General features: G+C 36.1%; 2 protein-coding genes across 2 annotated transcripts in view; one reads left to right on the top strand and one right to left on the bottom strand.

Moving 5' to 3' along the window:
• Positions 1 to 19,283, bottom strand: part of LOC125838141 (signal recognition particle 14 kDa protein) — a 325,612-nt gene that overhangs the window by 47,120 nt on the left and 259,209 nt on the right. The window lies entirely within an intron of this gene.
• On the top strand, positions 150 to 18,119 carry LOC125838143 (BAG-associated GRAM protein 1-like). Its single transcript, XM_049517200.1, has 18 exons — positions 150 to 515; positions 1,444 to 1,494; positions 1,653 to 1,750; positions 2,549 to 2,624; positions 2,787 to 2,915; positions 3,026 to 3,072; positions 5,910 to 6,027; positions 6,134 to 6,250; positions 6,626 to 6,655; positions 6,772 to 6,871; positions 9,180 to 9,286; positions 10,754 to 10,897; positions 11,002 to 11,106; positions 16,329 to 16,475; positions 16,557 to 16,610; positions 16,743 to 16,806; positions 17,740 to 17,801; positions 17,909 to 18,119. The coding sequence occupies exons 1-18, from the start codon at positions 312 to 314 to the stop codon at positions 18,086 to 18,088; spliced, it is 1,833 nt and encodes a 610-aa protein (XP_049373157.1). The 5' UTR covers positions 150 to 311; the 3' UTR covers positions 18,089 to 18,119.

Raw genomic sequence — 19,283 nt, 5'->3', positions numbered from 1 at the left:
TAAACTCTCATTAAACCTTCCGCTAAACACCAGTATAATGTCCAAAAAAGCAACAGGGCTAAAATCGTAATTTTCTCTTCTGTATTTATAATCACGCTTCCACGCTCCCTCCCTTTTTCCCCCTTTTTTGCGTCTTTCTCTCCCACACACACTGACTCTGTTTATTGTTTATTCACAGAGAGAAGAAGAATGTTCTCATGTCTCTGCTCTAAATTATGGTTTTGGACCACTATATTGTTATAGCTGCGCAGAGTTTTTCTTATTATTTACTCTTTCTGCATTTTATTTTTCTGTGTAATTTGGAGGAATAGATGATAGTGGAGGCGGCGTTGGAGTTTTTCTTGCCGTCGTGGTGGGAGGTGCAAGTCGCCGTCGCCGCCGCGTCCTTCGTCATCCTCTCTTGCTGGTTCTTCAACCTCGGCGGAGGTGATATAGTTGATTATCGCCCTCGGGTTGACCGTTCTCGTGCTGTCAGAAGTGAGAAAGTGGAGGATGATCCAGCATGTAGGGCTAGTGTAAGTACAGTCTACTATATATATACACGCACACATACGTACATAATATTTTATTTTCACTATTTCAAAATTATGTATCTCCCTGTATTACTATCCTGTTTAAATAAAAATTGAGTTTAGTTAAAGTGTGGATTAGGAATTGTAATTTGTGAAGAAATTATATTCCAATTAGGAAGGGGACTTAAGAGTTTAGAATATGAAGTTGTAGATAACTGGTCAAGCGTTCTCGATAAAGGTGTGATGATATTTACTAAAATTTTAAATTAAAAAATAAATCACTTGTAGAGTTGATCTAAATCGTCATGTGTGATTATCGATTAAATGATTAGCTGAAATTTGATTTTGCATGGCCTAATTTTCATTAATCATGATTTAGAATGACCAATATCAGAAGTTAACGGAACTATGTAATTAAGCTTTGGAGAATATAATATTTCTAGCAGTTTTTTATTTAATTTATACTTAGCTTAATCTTGAAAAGCATCCATAGTTTGTTATGTAGTTCATGGAAAGGAACCAAGGAGCATATGCATGATTATGTGCATTTTGAATATATGAAATCTTACTGTTATTATCAAATCTTACTGAGAATATTCTTTCCAAGTCAAAACAAATTATACAGCTTGAGCATAGTTATTAGTGCTCTATGGAGAGTTTTCATAAGAAACTTATCAATTGGCATGCAACTAATTATTAGTTATAATACTGTACCATTCGTGAAGGCTAACTGTACTTGATTATTATCTATTCGGCAACACAGAGTATATGTTAAGCTTCTCAAGAATCCTCAATGGTCCGTAACTAGTAGGAATTTCCCACGTTCTTAGAAAGAAAATTCTCCCTTCATTGAGAATTTATAAACTTATGTTTCGTTTTCATCTTGTAATTTTTCACTTCTTTGACGTGCAGTTGTGCACTTATTTTGTAGATGAGCCAGTTAAAAGGAGATCCTCAAACTACTTCTGCCTATGTAATCAAGGTATATTTGTATTCCATGTTCATGCACTTATAGCTCATATATCTAGATTTGGTGTTGTACAACATTACTGTTACTTGAAGTGTTAATTGCACTAATTATTCATGTGATGGCCTATATCTGCAACTTGCAGTTGACTGCTACTCTTTCTTATATTTCAGGTTGAATTGTTAGCTGCTAAAAATCTTACTGCTGCTAATTTGAATGGGACTTCAGATCCATATGCAATCATCAGTTGTGGCTCACAAAAGAGATTTAGGTGATTATGTCTATTTTTATTATCCTATTGTCTTGGGTTGGTGGTATAAATAGTTTGTCTTGTCTAGGTGTAGTTATGCATATGGTTTTCTATTATTGTTGATTATATGACCAACTTGCATCATCAAATACCACATTTGTCATAATGTTGTTCAGAGGATATATATCTTTATACTCTTATGTATAATAGATGATAAAACATTACTGGTGTTGATTTGTTCCATTATGATTGATATTCAGTTTTGCTTAGACAAGGATGCCTCTTTTATTTTGGTCAATCTAGAGAGAAATTTGAGAACCTTTTTATTCATCTTAGTCACTTTCCTTTTATTGGTAGTGCATGCTAGTCTGGACTTCTACCAGATATGATTGTGTTTTAGGTACTTGTGATCTTTGAATTCTTATCAATTTATTCTTATGGGAATAAACAATAGTATGTTCAACTATGATGACGCTCATAATAGTGTCCAAATTAGATGAACTCCTTTCGACATAATATAAAGGGGAGAATAGATAAACAACTTTTTAACTTTTATCAAAAAATAAAATAAAATAGATAAACAACTTTTTATATTTATGTTGTTGGTTAGTCTTAATTTTGAGATGGTCTTTTTCTCCATTAGATGTATATTGGTAGTTGAAGTCAAGGTCAACTGTGAGATAACCTTCTTTTTTAGTGGATTGTTGTCAACAATATCTGCGACGAGGCTTGGAGAGTTCCAGAAAGTTGTGATACAATATGTTCAGATGCTTATCGCTCTTGTATTATACACAATTTATACTTTTCTTAGTGTTGCAGTTCAATGGTTCCTGGTTCAAGAAATCCTATGTGGGGGGAGGAGTTCAACTTCTCTGTTGATGAGCTTCCAGTAGAGGTAGCTATCCAGAATTTTTTTGACATAAAGCACAAACTTAGTGCAATGTGTTTTCTGTAATCCTCTTCAGATTTTCTTTGATGTATTTTAACATTTAATATTGCATAGGCTTTGTGTTTTTATTTTCTTTCATAATAATTCATTTACTTGATTGTATGACAGATTAATGTGACAATATATGACTGGGATATAATTTGGAAAAGTGCTGTTCTTGGTTCAGTGATGATACCTGTTGAAAATGAAGGTCAAACTGATGCGGAATGGCATACCTTGGACAGTTCATCAGGACAGGTAATATTGATTACTACCTCTTTGCTTTCAATAAACCCAACGTTTTCTCTTTGGTTGTTTTAGAGGTTAGCTTTTACAAAATTATGGCCGTTATCATTCTTCTTTTTCAGGTTTATCTTCATATTAAAACATCAAAACTCAATGTCAAATCTTCAAGGTGCTGCTTTTCTCCCCTTATTGGTAGTGCCTTAGGCTATTTCTTATTTGAATTTTGACTGTTGTTTATGAGACTAGTGTCAGTTATTAGAATACATAATAAGCTATTCTTCCTCTCATAGGGTTCCTTCTTTTTGGTCCACGGTGGTAACATCAGCATGTACATACTCTTACTACGAGTTGAGTTGGGTATTTACGTGCAATTAGGAATTTTATGATAGTGTTTCCTATCAAGAATGTGTATCATCGTGGCGATGAAGAAAACAAAACAGTTAAACTAATCTTACTTTCTCCCACCTCCTAAAATTTTGCTTCTTATGTGAGCTATTATAAAGCATGTTGTAGCTCAAGACTATAGTACAATCGTGAAACATGAGTTTGTGCATAGAATAAAATGTACAATGACCAGCTCTTTTATAAGTAATTTTAATTGTTTGGGGACCTTGGGTCCATTCTGGATAGCTTATGCCTGTTAGCGATTAGCATTCAACAATATCTTTCAGTAACATAGTTCTAGAATATAGGAATTTAGGGGAGAGTACTTCCTCTTCTGTACATCTCATGTTTTAATAGTTTGAAAGGATATGGATGTGATAATACACAAGTGATAGATGTTTAGTATATCATGTTTACAACAGGTAGGTTGGAAAGGAAAGTATGGAATAGGGAAGAAGTAACCAGGTAATGAAACACCTCCTCACTTAGTGAGAAAAGGGGGAAGATCAAGAGCGAGGCATCAGTGCTGATCCTTTAATCATCAGCTGGTAACCATGTGATAAGATATATTTATTCTAGCTTCATTTCCTATGTTTAGATGACACTTAGGGGTCGTTTGGTAGGAAAAATAATAATGCATGGATTAACAACGCAGGGATTAGTAATGCAGGGATTAGTAGTACTGGGATTAGTAATGCAGGGTATATTTTTTATCAAGTGTTTGGTTCATTGCTTTTGACCTCATCTTGTGTTTGTTTTTAAAATTCTACAAAAAGCTTCTTTCCAATTATACTCTTGCATTATTATGAGATTTTCTATTTTATGTAATTGATCAAGGTAGATAATTGCCGGGACAATATTATTTTTTTATGACCTTCTAACTAGCTAGGAGAAACAATTTTGTTGTCATGTTTGCGATTTTCACACTTAAATTATTTGAGGGTAAACAATTATTATCTTAATAAATTAATCACTTAAAAAACGTTAATTTTCAATTTAGAATAGATAAACCATCTACTTTAAAACCGAAAAGACGGTAAACAACAGTAAAATCGAATAAATCATCTACATTTACACAAAAAATACAAGTTGCAGTTTTAATATGTATGGAATTTATAAATTGTTCAAAATACAAATAATTAGAAACCACATATAAATCAACAAATAATATATTAAATTAAGATCACAAACGTCATGTGGTGATATATTTTCCTTTTCAATTAGTAAATGTTAAAGAACTCACATTTTAAATATTGTATTGATATGTATTGCATTTATTTATTAACAAACAACGCTCTCTAAATAATAAAATATGTAAGTTAATTTATTTAAATAAATTTTCTAGTACAAAAATAAAACATAAAATCAAGAAAATAAATAAAATGATTTGAGGGATATTTTTGTCTTTACATAGATAATCCCACGGTATTAAATCCAATGTATTACTAATACCACCAAATGGAAGGTATTAGTAATACATCCTATAATACCATGTAGGGAGTATAACTAATCCATGGATTAGTTATACTTAGGCCCAAAAATTCTACCAAACATAGTACTAAATTGGGAAAATTGTATATAATAGCAAACTATTAATTCAAATTAAATGCTATAAATATAGTTTGATTTAATTGTACCTCATAGCAAACTATTGTTATTTCACCTCTCTCCTGGTGAATCTCGCTCGCCACTCTCGTTCTCTCCTTGGCCTCTCTCATTTTTTATACAAACGCAAGTGTATAAAGTGCGTTTGTGTTTGTATAAAGTGAGAGAAAATTGTATATATACATATATTTTTGTTCCCCTCTCTCCCCTCTCCCAGATCTCGCTCGCCACTCTCCCAGATCTCGCTCTCTCACTCGCCTCTCTCACTTTATACAAAAAACGCAAATTGTATAAAATGCGTTTGTGTTTGTATAAAGCGAGAGAAAATTGTATATATACATATATTTTCGTTCCCCTCTCTCCCCTCTCCCAGATCTCGCTCTCTCACTCGCCTCTCTCACTTTATACAAAAACACAAATGTATAAAATGCGTGAAAATTGTATATATACATATATTTTTGTTCCCCTCTCTCCCCTCTCCCAGATCTCGCTTGCCACTCTCCCAGATCTCGCTCGCTCACTCGCCTCTCTTACTTTATACAATTGATCTTTTTGTATATGTATACCAAAACAGATTATACAACTACTTTCTTTTGTATATGTATAGCGAAATATACATATTTATGTTTGTTATGGAGCGCAATTATGCAAACTTTGCTATAACATACAAATATGAATTTTGTGTTTGCTATATGTGAAAGTTGCTCTACTGAATAATACCATACATAATACATGGACTATTTCTCCTAATACCTACTACCAAACGACCCCTTATAGTTCAGAAAAAAGAAAATAGTTAAAGCAACATTATAAGTTACGAGCATTACTACACTCTGTGAAGTGTCACATGGGATTTGTTTTAGGATCAATTTTTGTTTTTATTGTTAGAAGATTCTTGATTCATCTGAGAGAAATTTACGTAAACCTTTGGGTGGATCACTGTTCCATGAAAATATTAATATTCATCGTAACTAGAAGATAATAATTTTATTCCCCCTTCTTCATTGGTTGGTTTAGAGGTTTGAATGGCTACGCTAATGCTCGTAGAAGGATCACTTTGGATAAACAAGGACCTACCGTAGTTCATCAGAAACCTGGGCCTCTGCAAACGATATTTGATCTCCCTGCTGATGAGGCAAGAGCTAATTTTTTACTGATAAATTACTCTTGGATTGTAAGAACTTTAAGTTGGAAAGTTTGGACTGTTGTGAGTCGGTTGCTAATCATTGTAGTTATTTCAGGTTGTTGAACATAGTTATTCATGTGCTCTCGAAAGGTCATTCTTGTATCATGGCCGTATATATGTCTCAACATGGCATATCTGCTTCCACTCAAATGTATTTTCAAAGCAAATAAAGGTCAGATCCATCTTTTGACTGTACTTCCCAAGTTTCAACTTTGTGAATCTGCTTTTATATGAACTTTTCTAAGTTAAATGCTTATCAATTTGATTTATTCACTAAATATCTATGCCATCAAGAATCCTAGTTCAAATTGGAGTATGGTTTATGGTTTATGGTTTATGGGGGGGATGGCAGATCACCATAAAATGGTTTTTCCCCTTTGGTTTCTTTTTGTTAGATTCTCAAGGTTATGTGGATGTGTACCCTATGCCTTCATGTTCTTAGCATAGAAATAACTGGTAACAACTGTACTTTTTCAATATTTGGTAATTAAACTCAATTATGCTGGAATTGGTTAGCTTATTTGACTGTGCAGTTCTGCATTTGCAGGTAATTATTCCTTTTGCAGAAATAGATGAGGTACAATATTCTCTTTATTTGTTGTCATATGCTAGTCTTTCCAAGTTGTCAATGTTCTTGGAATGCTTATTCGGGCCATTTGCGGGAAATCAGCAAGAGTACTATTTTTCTTTCAGATTAGGAGGAGCCAGCATGCATTTGTTAATCCTGCTGTCACAGTAATTCTCTGCATGGGTGCTGGTGGCCATGGGGTGCCTCCTCTAGGAAATCCTGATGGTTAGTATTTTAATTAATCTTTTAACCTTATTTTCCGTTCCGGGAAGTTGGCTGGCTGTGAGTGAGCTTCTCCTTGATAGGTTTTATGTTTTGATATGTTAGGAGGATATTCTATGATAGAACCATTAGCACTGCTATTGGTGTCATGCGAGTCTAGAAGTTCTACCGAAGTACTCTATCCATCCCAAAATTATGTTCTTCTTTTAAGACCAAAATAATGTGAACTTCTCAAGAAACTAAAATTTTATCTCACACTATATAACACAACTTGACTCGAGGGTCTATCGGATCTATCTTCCAAGGTAGGGGTAAGGTGACTAAGGTCTGCGTACACACTACCCTCCTCAGACCCCATTTGTGGTCTACACTGGGTACGTTGTTGTTATTGATGTTGTTGTAATACAACTATAACACAGCTTGGTGTCACGGACTTAGAGTGTTGGCTAAAGTTCCGTGTGGCCCTTGACAATTTACTCACTACTCTTTCAAGATCTTGTAAACTCAAGGAAGCCTTTAAGACTTAGATCGCTAAGAGAATGCTTAAGGAAAGACTTAGAAAGAACAAAGAGAGAGTTTTTGGAAGAAGGCTTTTGTATTGCTTTGGAGAATGCTTTATACTTGAGTGATCTAAAGGGTTCTAGAGTCTTCCGGAAACCTCTCCACAACTCTAGACCCTTCCGCCCCTATCCGGACGCCAAATTTTACTGTGATGTGGCGGGACGTGACATTGGAGCCTTTTTTTCCCTTGAACTTCTGAATATTGTCGATATGAAAGGGGGCATTGGAGCAAATGTAACATTGTCTCTGTGGACCTATAGGTCACAAGTTCAATTCGTGGAAGCAGTCACTAATGCTTGCATTAGGGTAGGTTGTCTACATGGCCCTCCCCCGAACCCTGCTAATGCGGGATGCTTTGCGCGCTGGGCTACCCTTTAATACTGTCGATACAACAAGTTCCAGTTTCTTCAACATTAGGACTAAGGCCTCATTTGCTTGCACTTAATGAAGGTCTTAATCTTAATTATTCAGTTTTGAGTCATTAAATCCGTTTGTTTTCAAGGTTTGAATCTTAATCATTCAAGATCTTAATCATTAAGTGTGTTTGTTTTTTTAATTTTACAACCACTTAATGGATATGAATGATTAAGATCTATAACAAAGTCTTAATATCATTAAGATGATAGTTCACCACTACTCCATCTATTTTCACCCATCACCCATAACTGCCTTGTCAATCATTACCACCTACCATCCTAAGCCCAACCACAATCACCATTATGGCCAATCACCAAAATCAATCGTCATCACCACTAGTCATCATTTGCAATCGTCACCACTAACCATTATTACATCCATTAAGCCCTATTGATAATTACCATCATTAGTCAACATTATATACCACTTACCACATTCATCATTCACTACCACCATTAGCTATCAGTAACATTCCACTACTAATTATTAGTTGCCACCAACCACAGTTAATCACTACTATCAACCACTATATCATAAGATACTACCCACAACCACCATCATCAATCACCATCAGCCTAAATTTTGTCACACACAATCACAATAATTAGTCATCTCCACCATCAATTACCATATAAAAAATTTTGAAATATTTTATTGATATAATTAGATCAATTTAGTATTTTATGTGAATTTTACATTTATTATTTTTTAAACAAAGGCAGATTTTACCCTTCGGGGTGGCCCAGTGGTTTGGGCTTGGGACTTCCATGTTGGAGGTCTCAAGTTCGAAACCCCTTGCCAGCGAAAGCAAGGGGTTTGCCTTCTGGGTTGAGCTCGTCGCACCGGGCTTGCCTAGTGCAGGTTACCTCTCCTATGTGGTTTGCGAGCTATTGCATAGGAGCGGGGGTTTTACCCTGTGCGCACCCAAAGGGTAGCGGCTGCGGGTTTCCCTCGTCATCAAAAAAAAAAAAAAAAAAAAACAAAGGCAGATTTTATACATTAAGATGTTGAGAAAATAAACAGTCTTAACTATTTAGTATTCAAATCTTAATGCAACATTTTAATATTCAGATTCATGCATATCTTAATATTCACATCTTAATATTCAGATTTAGACGTTTTAATCTTAATGAAAACAAAAATTGTCTATTGGGGGATATGTTTTTCCATTACCATGAAACTTCTCCGTTACATGTCAACTGAAAACTGGATATTTAATTTCAAAACTAAGGGAGGTGGCTTATTTTGCTCATGCTAGATAGTTGAATTTGAAATTGATATTCTGGATATATTATGGTCGATGTGCTAGTTACCTTTATTTCTCTGATCTCAGGTAGAGTAAGATATAAATTTGCATCTTTTTGGAATAGGAATCATACATTGAGATCGTTGCAACGTTCAGCAGATAATTATCATGACATGCTAGAAGCTGAGAAGAAGGTTATATTATTAATTGTATTTGTGCTTTTGGCTGAGCTCTTTTCTGATTGTTATCTGAGACAACAAACAGTTCTAGTTATCATATATCCGTAGTGAATATTGATACAACCACCAGGAATAAATTGAAGATTTTAGCTAAGCTGTCTTAAAAATATTTCTGTAGTCAATTAAAGAGGTATTCTGAATATTGAGATGTATGACATGGTTGAATGTGTTAGCCTTCATCACAAGAGGATTTTCCTTCGGTTGATGTTATATCTTGTTTGTTGCACCACTGAGCATAAAGAAAGATGCTTATTATGCTTGTGGAACTTCCTTGACTAATTTCTATTTATCGAAAATAGTTGCAACTATCTCATCTAAAAAACTTAAGTTGTTAGACTTTTATTTAATTAATTATGTGTTCTACACTCCCCCTCACAAATATCGAATGTTGAAGCCAAATATCGAGCCATGACAATTGTGACTTGTGAGCTTATATGGGCCAAACAACTATTGAAAGAGCTGAAGTTTTGAGAGACTACTCAGATTGAACTTATCTATGATAACCGGCTACACACTATATTGCTTTCAAATCAAGTATTCTATGAGAATACACAAGCATATAGATATTGATTGTCACTTTGTTAGAGAAAAGATAATCTCATTCTCTGGATATTATTGCCACGAGCTTTATAAAGTCCAATGATCAGTTTGCTGATATACTTACCAAACTCTCATTGGTCCTTGAGTTAGTTATGTATATAACAAGCTCAACTCATATGAAGTGTATGCACTAACTTGAGGGGGAGTGTTAGATAGAAGATAAGCTAGTTTAGTTTTGTATAATGTCCCATATTGGACAAGTGGAAATATTTTCATTGAAAAATTTGTATATAAATAGATAGAAGCGTGAGTCATAATATGCCACACATTACCATAAACTCTTTCTCTCGTTTATATTTCTCACATGGTATCAAAGCCAAATTCATCCATGTTAATGTGTGTCCCAATGTTGGGCCCTATATTATGTGTCCACACTCTCGTTGTCAGGCCTCGGTGTGCGGTGGGTGCTAACTGTCCCATATTGTTGGAGGAATTGGATTGTTTGTCTTCTATGGTTTTGGCAATCCTATAAACAGTTTTCCAAGACCATGTTATCTGAGCACAATAGCGAAGGCTATAAAAATACTGCTTTGTCTAGTAGACATCAGTTTTTGATGATCTACTTCAAGTCTCCTTTAATGGTGTTATGTAATTATATTTACGTGTAAGCTTCTTGAATCAACATTCCAGCTGATTCTTTATTCATATCGGCATATTTTGTGTTCTCTATTACATCCAGAACATAAGTAACATTGTCTTTATTTAGGTTCATATTTTCTGTAACGTTGTTTTTACTTTTACATTTAAATTGTATCTGCCTGTTAGAGTTTGGCTTTGCATGATTTCTTTCCTATTTTTAGTTTCCGTTCTTTCTCTTTGTAGGAGATGGAACAGTCAGCATTGCGTGCACATAGCAGCTCAGTTAAAGGATGTAAAAAGATGGAAATAAATCAGGAAGAAAGTGTGACCAAAATTCAGAAATCGCAACCATTTATTAAAGAAGAAGTCCTCTCTAGTGTATATAATGTAAGTCCTCTCTGGTATATAGAATGTAAGTAGGATATTTAATCTTACTTTTTTGGACTAGAACTCCTTTCTCCAAGATTTATGACACTCTTGATTTTTGTAAGGATGGTTTGACATGCACACCCGAGCAATTTTTTGACTTGCTATTGGCTGATGATTCAAATTTCACTAATGAGTACCGTGCAGCAGGGAAAGATTTCAATCTCAAGGTAAGCCCCACATTCCATTGACTAAAGCATGTTTTCGGTTCATGCTTCTTTATGCCTTTCTGGTTTGGCTTTAACTTCCAGCTACACTCTTGAGGTTTTTCTTATATCTTCTTTTATAGGGGGGCTTTGGCCATGAAAATTGTATCTGAAAAAGTTATTTTGTTTTCAGAGTGAAAAAATATATTTGAAAATTGGAGTTGTGTTTGGCCATGAATATAAATTGGAGTTGTTTTTGATTATTTTTTTTTGAGTAAATTGGAGTGAAAACAGTTTTTTGGTGTTTTTCAAATTCCAGAATTCAAGAATTTTATGGCCAACCTCCTCCTATATAATATCCTCTCTTTTTCTTGCGTGTGAGCGAAGAGGTTTGATTACTACCGGTCTCTCGCGGTTTTCTTTTTTGAGTTAAGGTGTTTCTCACCTAAAATGCACTGGGGCATGGACCTGGTCAAAGGTAGTACCAACTACCAGCTTGGCAAAAATTAACTACCAAGTGAAAAAAGGAAAAGCTCAAAAACTGGTTATTCCAATTATCAGGTTACACCTCCTGTTGTGCAGTTCTTATTGGTATCTCTCTACAATTGAAAATCAAGATTAGGCAGAAAGAAGTGAACATGATCAAGTTCAACATCTCGTAAGTGATGGCAAGTGTTAAATGTGAATGTGCATAAAGTGTAATGCAGTGCGGATATGTCCAGGCCTCTTGAAATGGATTGCAGAGGTTAAAGGGAAAGGTGATGGATTGGAAATTGAAGGTATTCTGAAGGAAGAAGAGGATCAAGGTTGTTTTATTACAACAACAAACAACAACAACATACCCAGTGAAATCCCACTAGGTGGGGTCTGGGGAGGATGGAGTGTACGCAGACCCTGCCACTACCTCGTAGAGGTAGAGAGGCTGTTTCCGAGAGACCCTCAGCTCAAGTACATCAAAACCAAGTAACAGGCAAGGAAAACATTGTGTAAAACATCACATCCAATAAGAAAGATAGTTATAATCAACAAGGGGACAACAACATCAATAAAACAATGAGAGAAGTGAAACGCAATAAAAACCAGAAGGCTATATGTAACACAAACAAGAACTGCAAGTGTAAGGCAAGGACTACTACAAACGCTAACAACCCATACTCTCGCAAGGGAGGACAACACTCTAGCCCTACTAACCTACAACCTTAATACGTGACCTCCACGCTTTCCTATCTAGAGTCATGTCTTCGGTAATGCGAAGCTGAGCCAAGTCCTGTCTAATCACCTCTCCCCAATACTTCTTAGGCCTACCTCTACCCCTCCGCGTACCCTCTACAACCAGCCCCTCACACCTCCTCACTGGTGCGTCTGCGCACCGTCTCCTCACATGTCCAAACCATCTCAGTCTCGCTTCTCTCAGCTTGTCCACCACAGAGGCCACTCCCACCTTCTCCCGGATAACTTCATTCCTAATCTTATCACTCCTAGTGTGCCCACACATCCATCTCAACATCCTCATCTCCGCAACATGCATTTTCTGGACATGTGAGTTCTTGACTGGCCAACACTCCGCTCCATACAACAAGGCCGGTCTAACTACCACTCTGTAAAACTTACCTTTAAGTCTAGGTGGAATTTTCTTATCACACAAGACTCCAGAGGCAAGCCTCCATTTCATCCAAGCAACCCCAATGCGATGTGTGACATCATCATCGATGTCGCCACTTCCTTGGATTACAGACCCAAGATACTTAAAACTTTCTTTCTTAGGAATGATCTGTGTGGCAAGTCTCACATCCCCATCTGCCTCATCCAACGCATCACTGAATTTGCACCCCAAATATTCTGTTTTGGTCCTACTCAACCTGAACCCTTTGGACTCCAGCGTTTGTCTCCACACCTCCAACCTCGCATCGACTCTATCCCGCGTCTCATCAATCAGTACTATGTCATCCGCAAATAACATACACCATGGGACCCTCTCCTGAATAGACCGCGTCAACTCGTCCATCACCAAAGCAAATAGAAAAGGGCTAAGGACTGATCCTTGGTGCAGCCCCATCTCAACCGAGAAATGTTCTGAGTCACCTCCAACCGTTCTAACCCGAGTCTTGGCTCCACCGTACATGTCCTTTATTGCCCTAATATAAATCATCGGGACACCTTTAGCCTCCAAGCACCTCCAGAGGACATTCCTCGGTACTTTGTCATAGGCCTTTTCAAGGTCAATGAACACCATATGTAGGTCTCTCTTCCTTTCTCTATATTTTTCTACCAGTCTTCGCATAAGATGAATGGCTTCGGTAGTCGACCGTCCCGGCATGAATCCAAACTGATTCTCAGAAATGGACACCCCTCTTCTCACCCTCATCTCCACCACTCTCTCCCAAATCTTCATAGTATGGTGAAGAAATTTTGGAAGAGGTTGACAAATAAAAAGAAAAATCTCAAGGAAATACTCTTAGGTCACTTGGGCATCGCACCACAAAGTTAACTGCATCTCACAATCCAAAAAAAATAAAAAATACTTGGTGGCAAGGGGCTCCCCCATCAATATGTGAATCAATATCAATATGTAGCAGCCAAATCCAACTGTCAAGGTATTGTCTTATCCTGCCCCAACTTTTGGACACTCAGGGTTTTGTCCTCTTAAGCCTTAACCCATAAGGCATCTTGACAGTGGAATCCTGAACTCTCCCTTATAGAACCCCTAACTTTCTCCTCCTATTCCGATGTTGGATTAGCCTAAGACGAGGTTCACTGCAAATCCCCTTTTCAAATTCAACTGCCAACGGTCCATGGCTGTGAAGCTTGCTTAAGCAACTCAGGATGGGAGGGGAAAGTTATAGCCCATATAAATGCAAGCTTAGGATTCAACTATCGAGCTGCCTTTTGGGATAAAGTCCATGGGAACAAAACTTTGAGGTTCCAAAGGTTGGGCCAAAGCTAACAACACCATGGAAATATGCTTGAACAGTTACATGTGGTATGAAAGCCACTACCTCCCCTAGTATGATGGTTGGACATACCTTAGAAAGGCACTGAATCCCCATGGGTTAAGTGTAATAGCCCATGGATTACTGGCAGTTGAACTAAAGAAGGGATTTCCCTATGAAACTTGTTTTATGCAAATTTTACATTAGAATGGGAGGGGAAAGTTAGGGGCCATATGAGGACGAGATGAGGATTCAACTATCGAGGTGCCTTCTGGGTTAAATTCCAAGGGAGCAAAACCTTGAGGCCACAAAGGTTGGGCCAGAGCTAACAATACCTTGGCAATTAGGCCTGAACCATCACATGTGGTATCAAAGCCGGTATTTTTCCTTGTATGATGGTGTGACAAATCTCAAAAAGATGCTGACTCCCTAAGAGGGTGAGTGTAATAGGAACTAGAAAAGGGTTGTTATGAAGCTTGCTTTAGACAAATCTCACATCGGAATGGGAGAGGAAAGTTAGGGCTCACATAAGAGTGATTTCATACTAACTATTGTGGCATCTTTTGGATTAAAACCCAGAAATATCTAATGGTTGGTTTAGAGCTGACAATAACTCGGTAGTTAGTTCTGGACCTTTACACAGTAGTGGAGGAAGAAGAGTAGAAGTACCTGTTAGGACCGAAATAAGCAGGTGTAATGCGGAAGTTAGCAAAGCGAATCTCGAAAGACCATGAGTAAGAAGACAAACGAGAAACACACCAAAAGACACAAATATTTAACGTGGTTCGGTCAATCGATCTACGTCCACAAAGGAGATGAGCAATCCACTATAATTATGAGAGTACAAAATATAGAGAGAAACAACCTCAACCAATTCACTCAGAATACAAGTAGGTTCACAAATTCTCCCCCATAACCGAAACTCTCAAAACCCTAGGATTACATTGTGAATGCTAATTAAGTTAGAAGGAACAAACCTATATTTATAGAGTCCTAAAACTTTCATACAAGAAAAGGGCTAGTCAAAATATTAAAACATTTTCCTAAAAGGAAAACCTTTTTATGGTAAGAAATCAGGGAAAATAAAACCCAACAAATCTCCCCCTTGGCCTGAATTTCTAACAAAATAAATTTGTCCACCTTCTTCACATAATCTTTAGGATCTTGCATCTCTTCTCCATAATCTCCTCCATAAATCTACGTCTCGACACAGAGAACCTCTCTGAACAAAATCTTCATTACTGTCAAAAAGGTTACGGCTAGAACTACACCTGCCAAGATGAACACCCATCTCTAACATGGTTCCATCCTTGAACCATGGCTCTGATACCACTTGTTAGGACAAAAAATAAGCAGGTGTAATGCGGAAGCTAGCAAAGCGAACCTCGAAAAATCATGAGTAAGAAGGCAAACGAGAAACAAACAAAAGACACAAAGATTTAACGTGGTTCGGTCAATCGACCTACGTCCACAAAGGAGATGAGCAATCCACTATAATTATGAGAGTACAAAATATAGAGAGAAACAACCTCAACCAATTCACTCAGAATACAAGTAGGTTCACAAATTCTCCCCCATAACCAAAACTCTGAAAACCCTAGGACTACATTGTGAATGCTGATTAAGTTAGAAGGAACAAGCCTATATTTATAGAGTCCTAAAACCTTTTCCTAAAAGGAAAACCTTTTTATGGTAAGAAATCAGGGCAAATAAAACCCAACAGTACCCTTTTTTCAGTTAGAATTAATAGCTTAATAATACAACTAGCGGTCTTTTTACCTAACTTTCTTCAAGTCTGACGAATGTGCTCCTCATGTTCACCAACTTTGAATTGGCTTTGTCAGTAATTTTCAACTGAACATTGATGTATTTAATCATGAAAGGTAGTATAGAAACAAAGGAACTTCATAATACAAAAAGAAAGTAAGTGACTTCAAGATTATGAACTTATTGTAGAGAATTTTCATTATCTTGGTGAGACATGTTAAACTCTGTTTCATTAAATTGTCCTGCAATGTAGTTCACCAAATTTTGGATTATCTTTTGCCTGTAGATATTATTTTGGTGCATTTACTTCTGCTTGAATAGAGATGATTTGAGCTTAAATGGAGAAACATAGTCAGTGAGGATTATTATAGCTGACCTCAACTTGTTTGGGACTGTGGGGTAGTAGTTGTATTTAGTGCTGCTCAGAGCTAGAGTAGCATGAAGAGCTAAATTACGCTAGCTCCATTGCGCCTTTCAAATCTCAATAGAAATTTCTTTACTTAGTTGCTTTAGCTCGAGTTAAATATTGAATGTCTTTCATTTTCTTAGATGGGTCAATGGAATTCTGCTGATGAGTATGATGGTCAAGTCAGAGAAATTACATTCAGAACAAAATGTAACAGCCCTATGTGCCCTCCAGATACAGCAGTGACGGAGTATCAGCATGCTGTTATATCACTGGACAAGAAAACTCTTGTAATTCTCATATCCTACCTTCAATGTTATATGTTACTGGTCACGAGAGTATGCTTAGACATTTTTTAACCTTTCCCATAGGTATTTGAGACTGTGCAACAGGCCCATGATGTTCCGTTTGGGTCATGCTTTGAGGTAATAGTGACTTTGGGTGTCAGGCAATGTTCTTTTCAATAGTACAATTCTATGCAACTTTTTATACATGTCTAACCTCCTAGAGATCTCCTTATTTATCTTAATCCCTGATTAGTTTTGCTATTCAATCAGGTTCACTGTAGGTGGTTTTTAGAAACAACTTCTGAATCATCTTGCAGTTTGGACATAAAAGCTGGTAAGTGTCTTCTGTTCTGGTTTCTTGTTCTGCTGGATGCGTACAAGCTGCTATCTATTCATCATCTTTGCATGTCAAAGTTGATATACTGGCCCCAGTCTCTTCTCCCATTTGATGGGTTGACCGATTATGTGAATTTGCATCAAAATTCTAAAAGCATTTCTTTTAATGGTGGGAGGGAGGCAATCTCTTCTGTAATCCTTGATGAAAGATTCTTGCAGTGAAAAGAGGCCAAGATGTGGTATCCAAATGTTCAAGTACTATATATCTAGCACCAGGACTATGTCTACCATTTTAGCAGTTGACTAAATGCATCTTTAGAGTATCTTTTAACCAATCATTTTGCTTATCGTCTTCCATACTTTTGGGAAAATCATCTGCCTATCACCCTAATGCTACACTCTCACTGGACTCTGATGGAGTATTGAATCAACAATTGGAATCAAACCAGATCGGAAGCTATTTGCCTGGTGCAATGTTGAGTTTAGGGCTTATGAGTGCTTTCACAACGAAATAAAACTCCACATACGGAAAAATACATGTCCTTCCTCGAGTCCAGATTTTGGTTGAAAGCTTGAAGATATTATATTTGTCTTTTCCTTTGGACAGCTACCAACTGAATCTCCACTATTTGACAGTTGACACGGTCCTCTATTTTTCTGTTGAGTTGCTAGCATGATACAGTCAGTCCAGTGCATAATTTGGAGCTGTCCATGGAACATTTGATTTCCTTGACAAAAACTCCTCTATTAAAAACAAAATTGGGGTAGGGGAAGGGGATTACAAGGTGGGAATCGAACTCTCACCAACAAGGTGGGGCGCTACTAAGATTCCTGATTATTATGAACAATAGAATGTTCAAAATTCAAAACTTCAAGATTCTTAAGAGTGGAATGTGATATGAAGTTAAACTACCTTTTGCATTTTCAACAGGTGTTCATTTCAAGAAGTGGTGCATTATGCAGTCGAAAATAAAGACAGGAGCTATTAACGAGGTACTATTATTTTGCATCAGTAAGTTATTCTGTTCGTTCTTATTTTCTGAGATACTAATTACAGTGGACTATTTTTCCTCGTTTACTCTCTTCAATCACCTATTCAGTACAAGAAAGAGCTGGCAACAATGCTGGAAGTGGCGCGATCAATTGTCAAACCAAGAGTATCAGTGAGTGAAATAGAAAATATCATCTACCGATCACAATCCTTGTATGATCATATCACCCTATCTCCACCAAGGAGATCGAATGTTCGCCCTTGTATAATTCATGAGTCACGACGATGAAATTCTTCATCTTAATGGAAGACTATATTTTCTGGTATCTGCACATCTTGTTTTTTTCAAAATTGCTCTCTTCAATGAATATGCAGCAACAAAATGAGATCTTCTCATATGCACATTGATTATAGATAGTCCTTAAAATTATAAATATATGAACACTTTTGATCTATATAAAGGTATACCAATGAATTTATTAAAGTTAGCAAGAGTGAGCATGATATATAAAGAAAAAAATCATTCAACTCAAAATATGATAATACTATATGCGTAAAAAAACTCTAGTGGTTCTATAAATTTATTAAAAAGACAAGCAAACACGCAACAAGATTGAATAAGACAGACTATATCGATTGAATTGTCAGTACAATAAGATCACACAAAACTAAAAAGAAAATAAGATTCATGGATGACAATTCTTAATCACAACTTGAAATCAAACTATTCCATTTTTAATTTTTTTATTTTTGAAATAACGTTATAAATGATCAATTTATTCTAATTTGTTATTTCTCTTTTCATGCAAGAATTGCTAGTTTGTTGGTCAACTATTGTCACTCTGTTTCTTCAAAAAATAATTAGTAGAGAGTATTTGAGAGACTGTTTTGAGCAACTCAAATATGTAGTAGTTGTTCAAAATCAAATCACAATCATAAAATATTTATTGATTTATTGGTATAAAATTATCGAATTTCACACTCAATACTCATTTTGTTGAATTTTCTTTTTTCTTTTTGTAAGACCAACATATGTATGATGATTTATTGTATTCCTAAGTTATATTTTTGTGTTGTGTTCGTTTCAAAGGTAAGAAGACATTTTGCAACAGTAATTATATATGCAAACGAAGTTCATGATATAGGAAGAATATACCATTTTGCATAAAATGCAATTATTTATGAAAATGGTATGATGAAGAAATATATAATTTTGCTTTACATATATATGATTGAATAATCAATGAATCACTCATTAAAGTTATATCGAATCAATCGATAATATATCGATTGAGTTAACATAGTAGTATAGTTAAAAAGTGATATATATAAGTCGGTCTGTTAAGCACAAATCAAACTAAATAAGCACCCACTAAAGTCACTAAATGCAAGTATCACGTATTAGAAAGTTTTAGGGGTCAAATCGAGTTTGCGCTTAATTTCATGGGTCACCTAAGTAATTAACTGGAAGACCAGAAGAGTCA

This window comes from Solanum verrucosum, unplaced genomic scaffold (genome assembly GCF_900185275.1).
Source record: "Solanum verrucosum unplaced genomic scaffold, falcon-dt-bn FXZP01000079.1, whole genome shotgun sequence".
Taxonomy (NCBI): Eukaryota; Viridiplantae; Streptophyta; class Magnoliopsida; order Solanales; family Solanaceae; genus Solanum; species Solanum verrucosum.
Note: the sequence above shows the minus strand (reverse complement) of the source record. Positions and strands in the feature narration are given on the sequence as shown.

Excerpts from the sequence above, each read along its gene's own strand:
- LOC125838143 (XM_049517200.1), top strand. The coding sequence starts at position 312 with ATGATAGTGGAGGCGGCGTTGGAGTTTTTCTTGCCGTCGTGGTGGGAG. Across the intron at positions 1,495-1,652 it reads CTTCTGCCTATGTAATCAAG|GTTGAATTGTTAGCTGCTAA; the intron begins GTATATTTGTAT and ends CTTATATTTCAG. Across the intron at positions 9,287-10,753 it reads TGCTAGAAGCTGAGAAGAAG|GAGATGGAACAGTCAGCATT; the intron begins GTTATATTATTA and ends TTCTCTTTGTAG.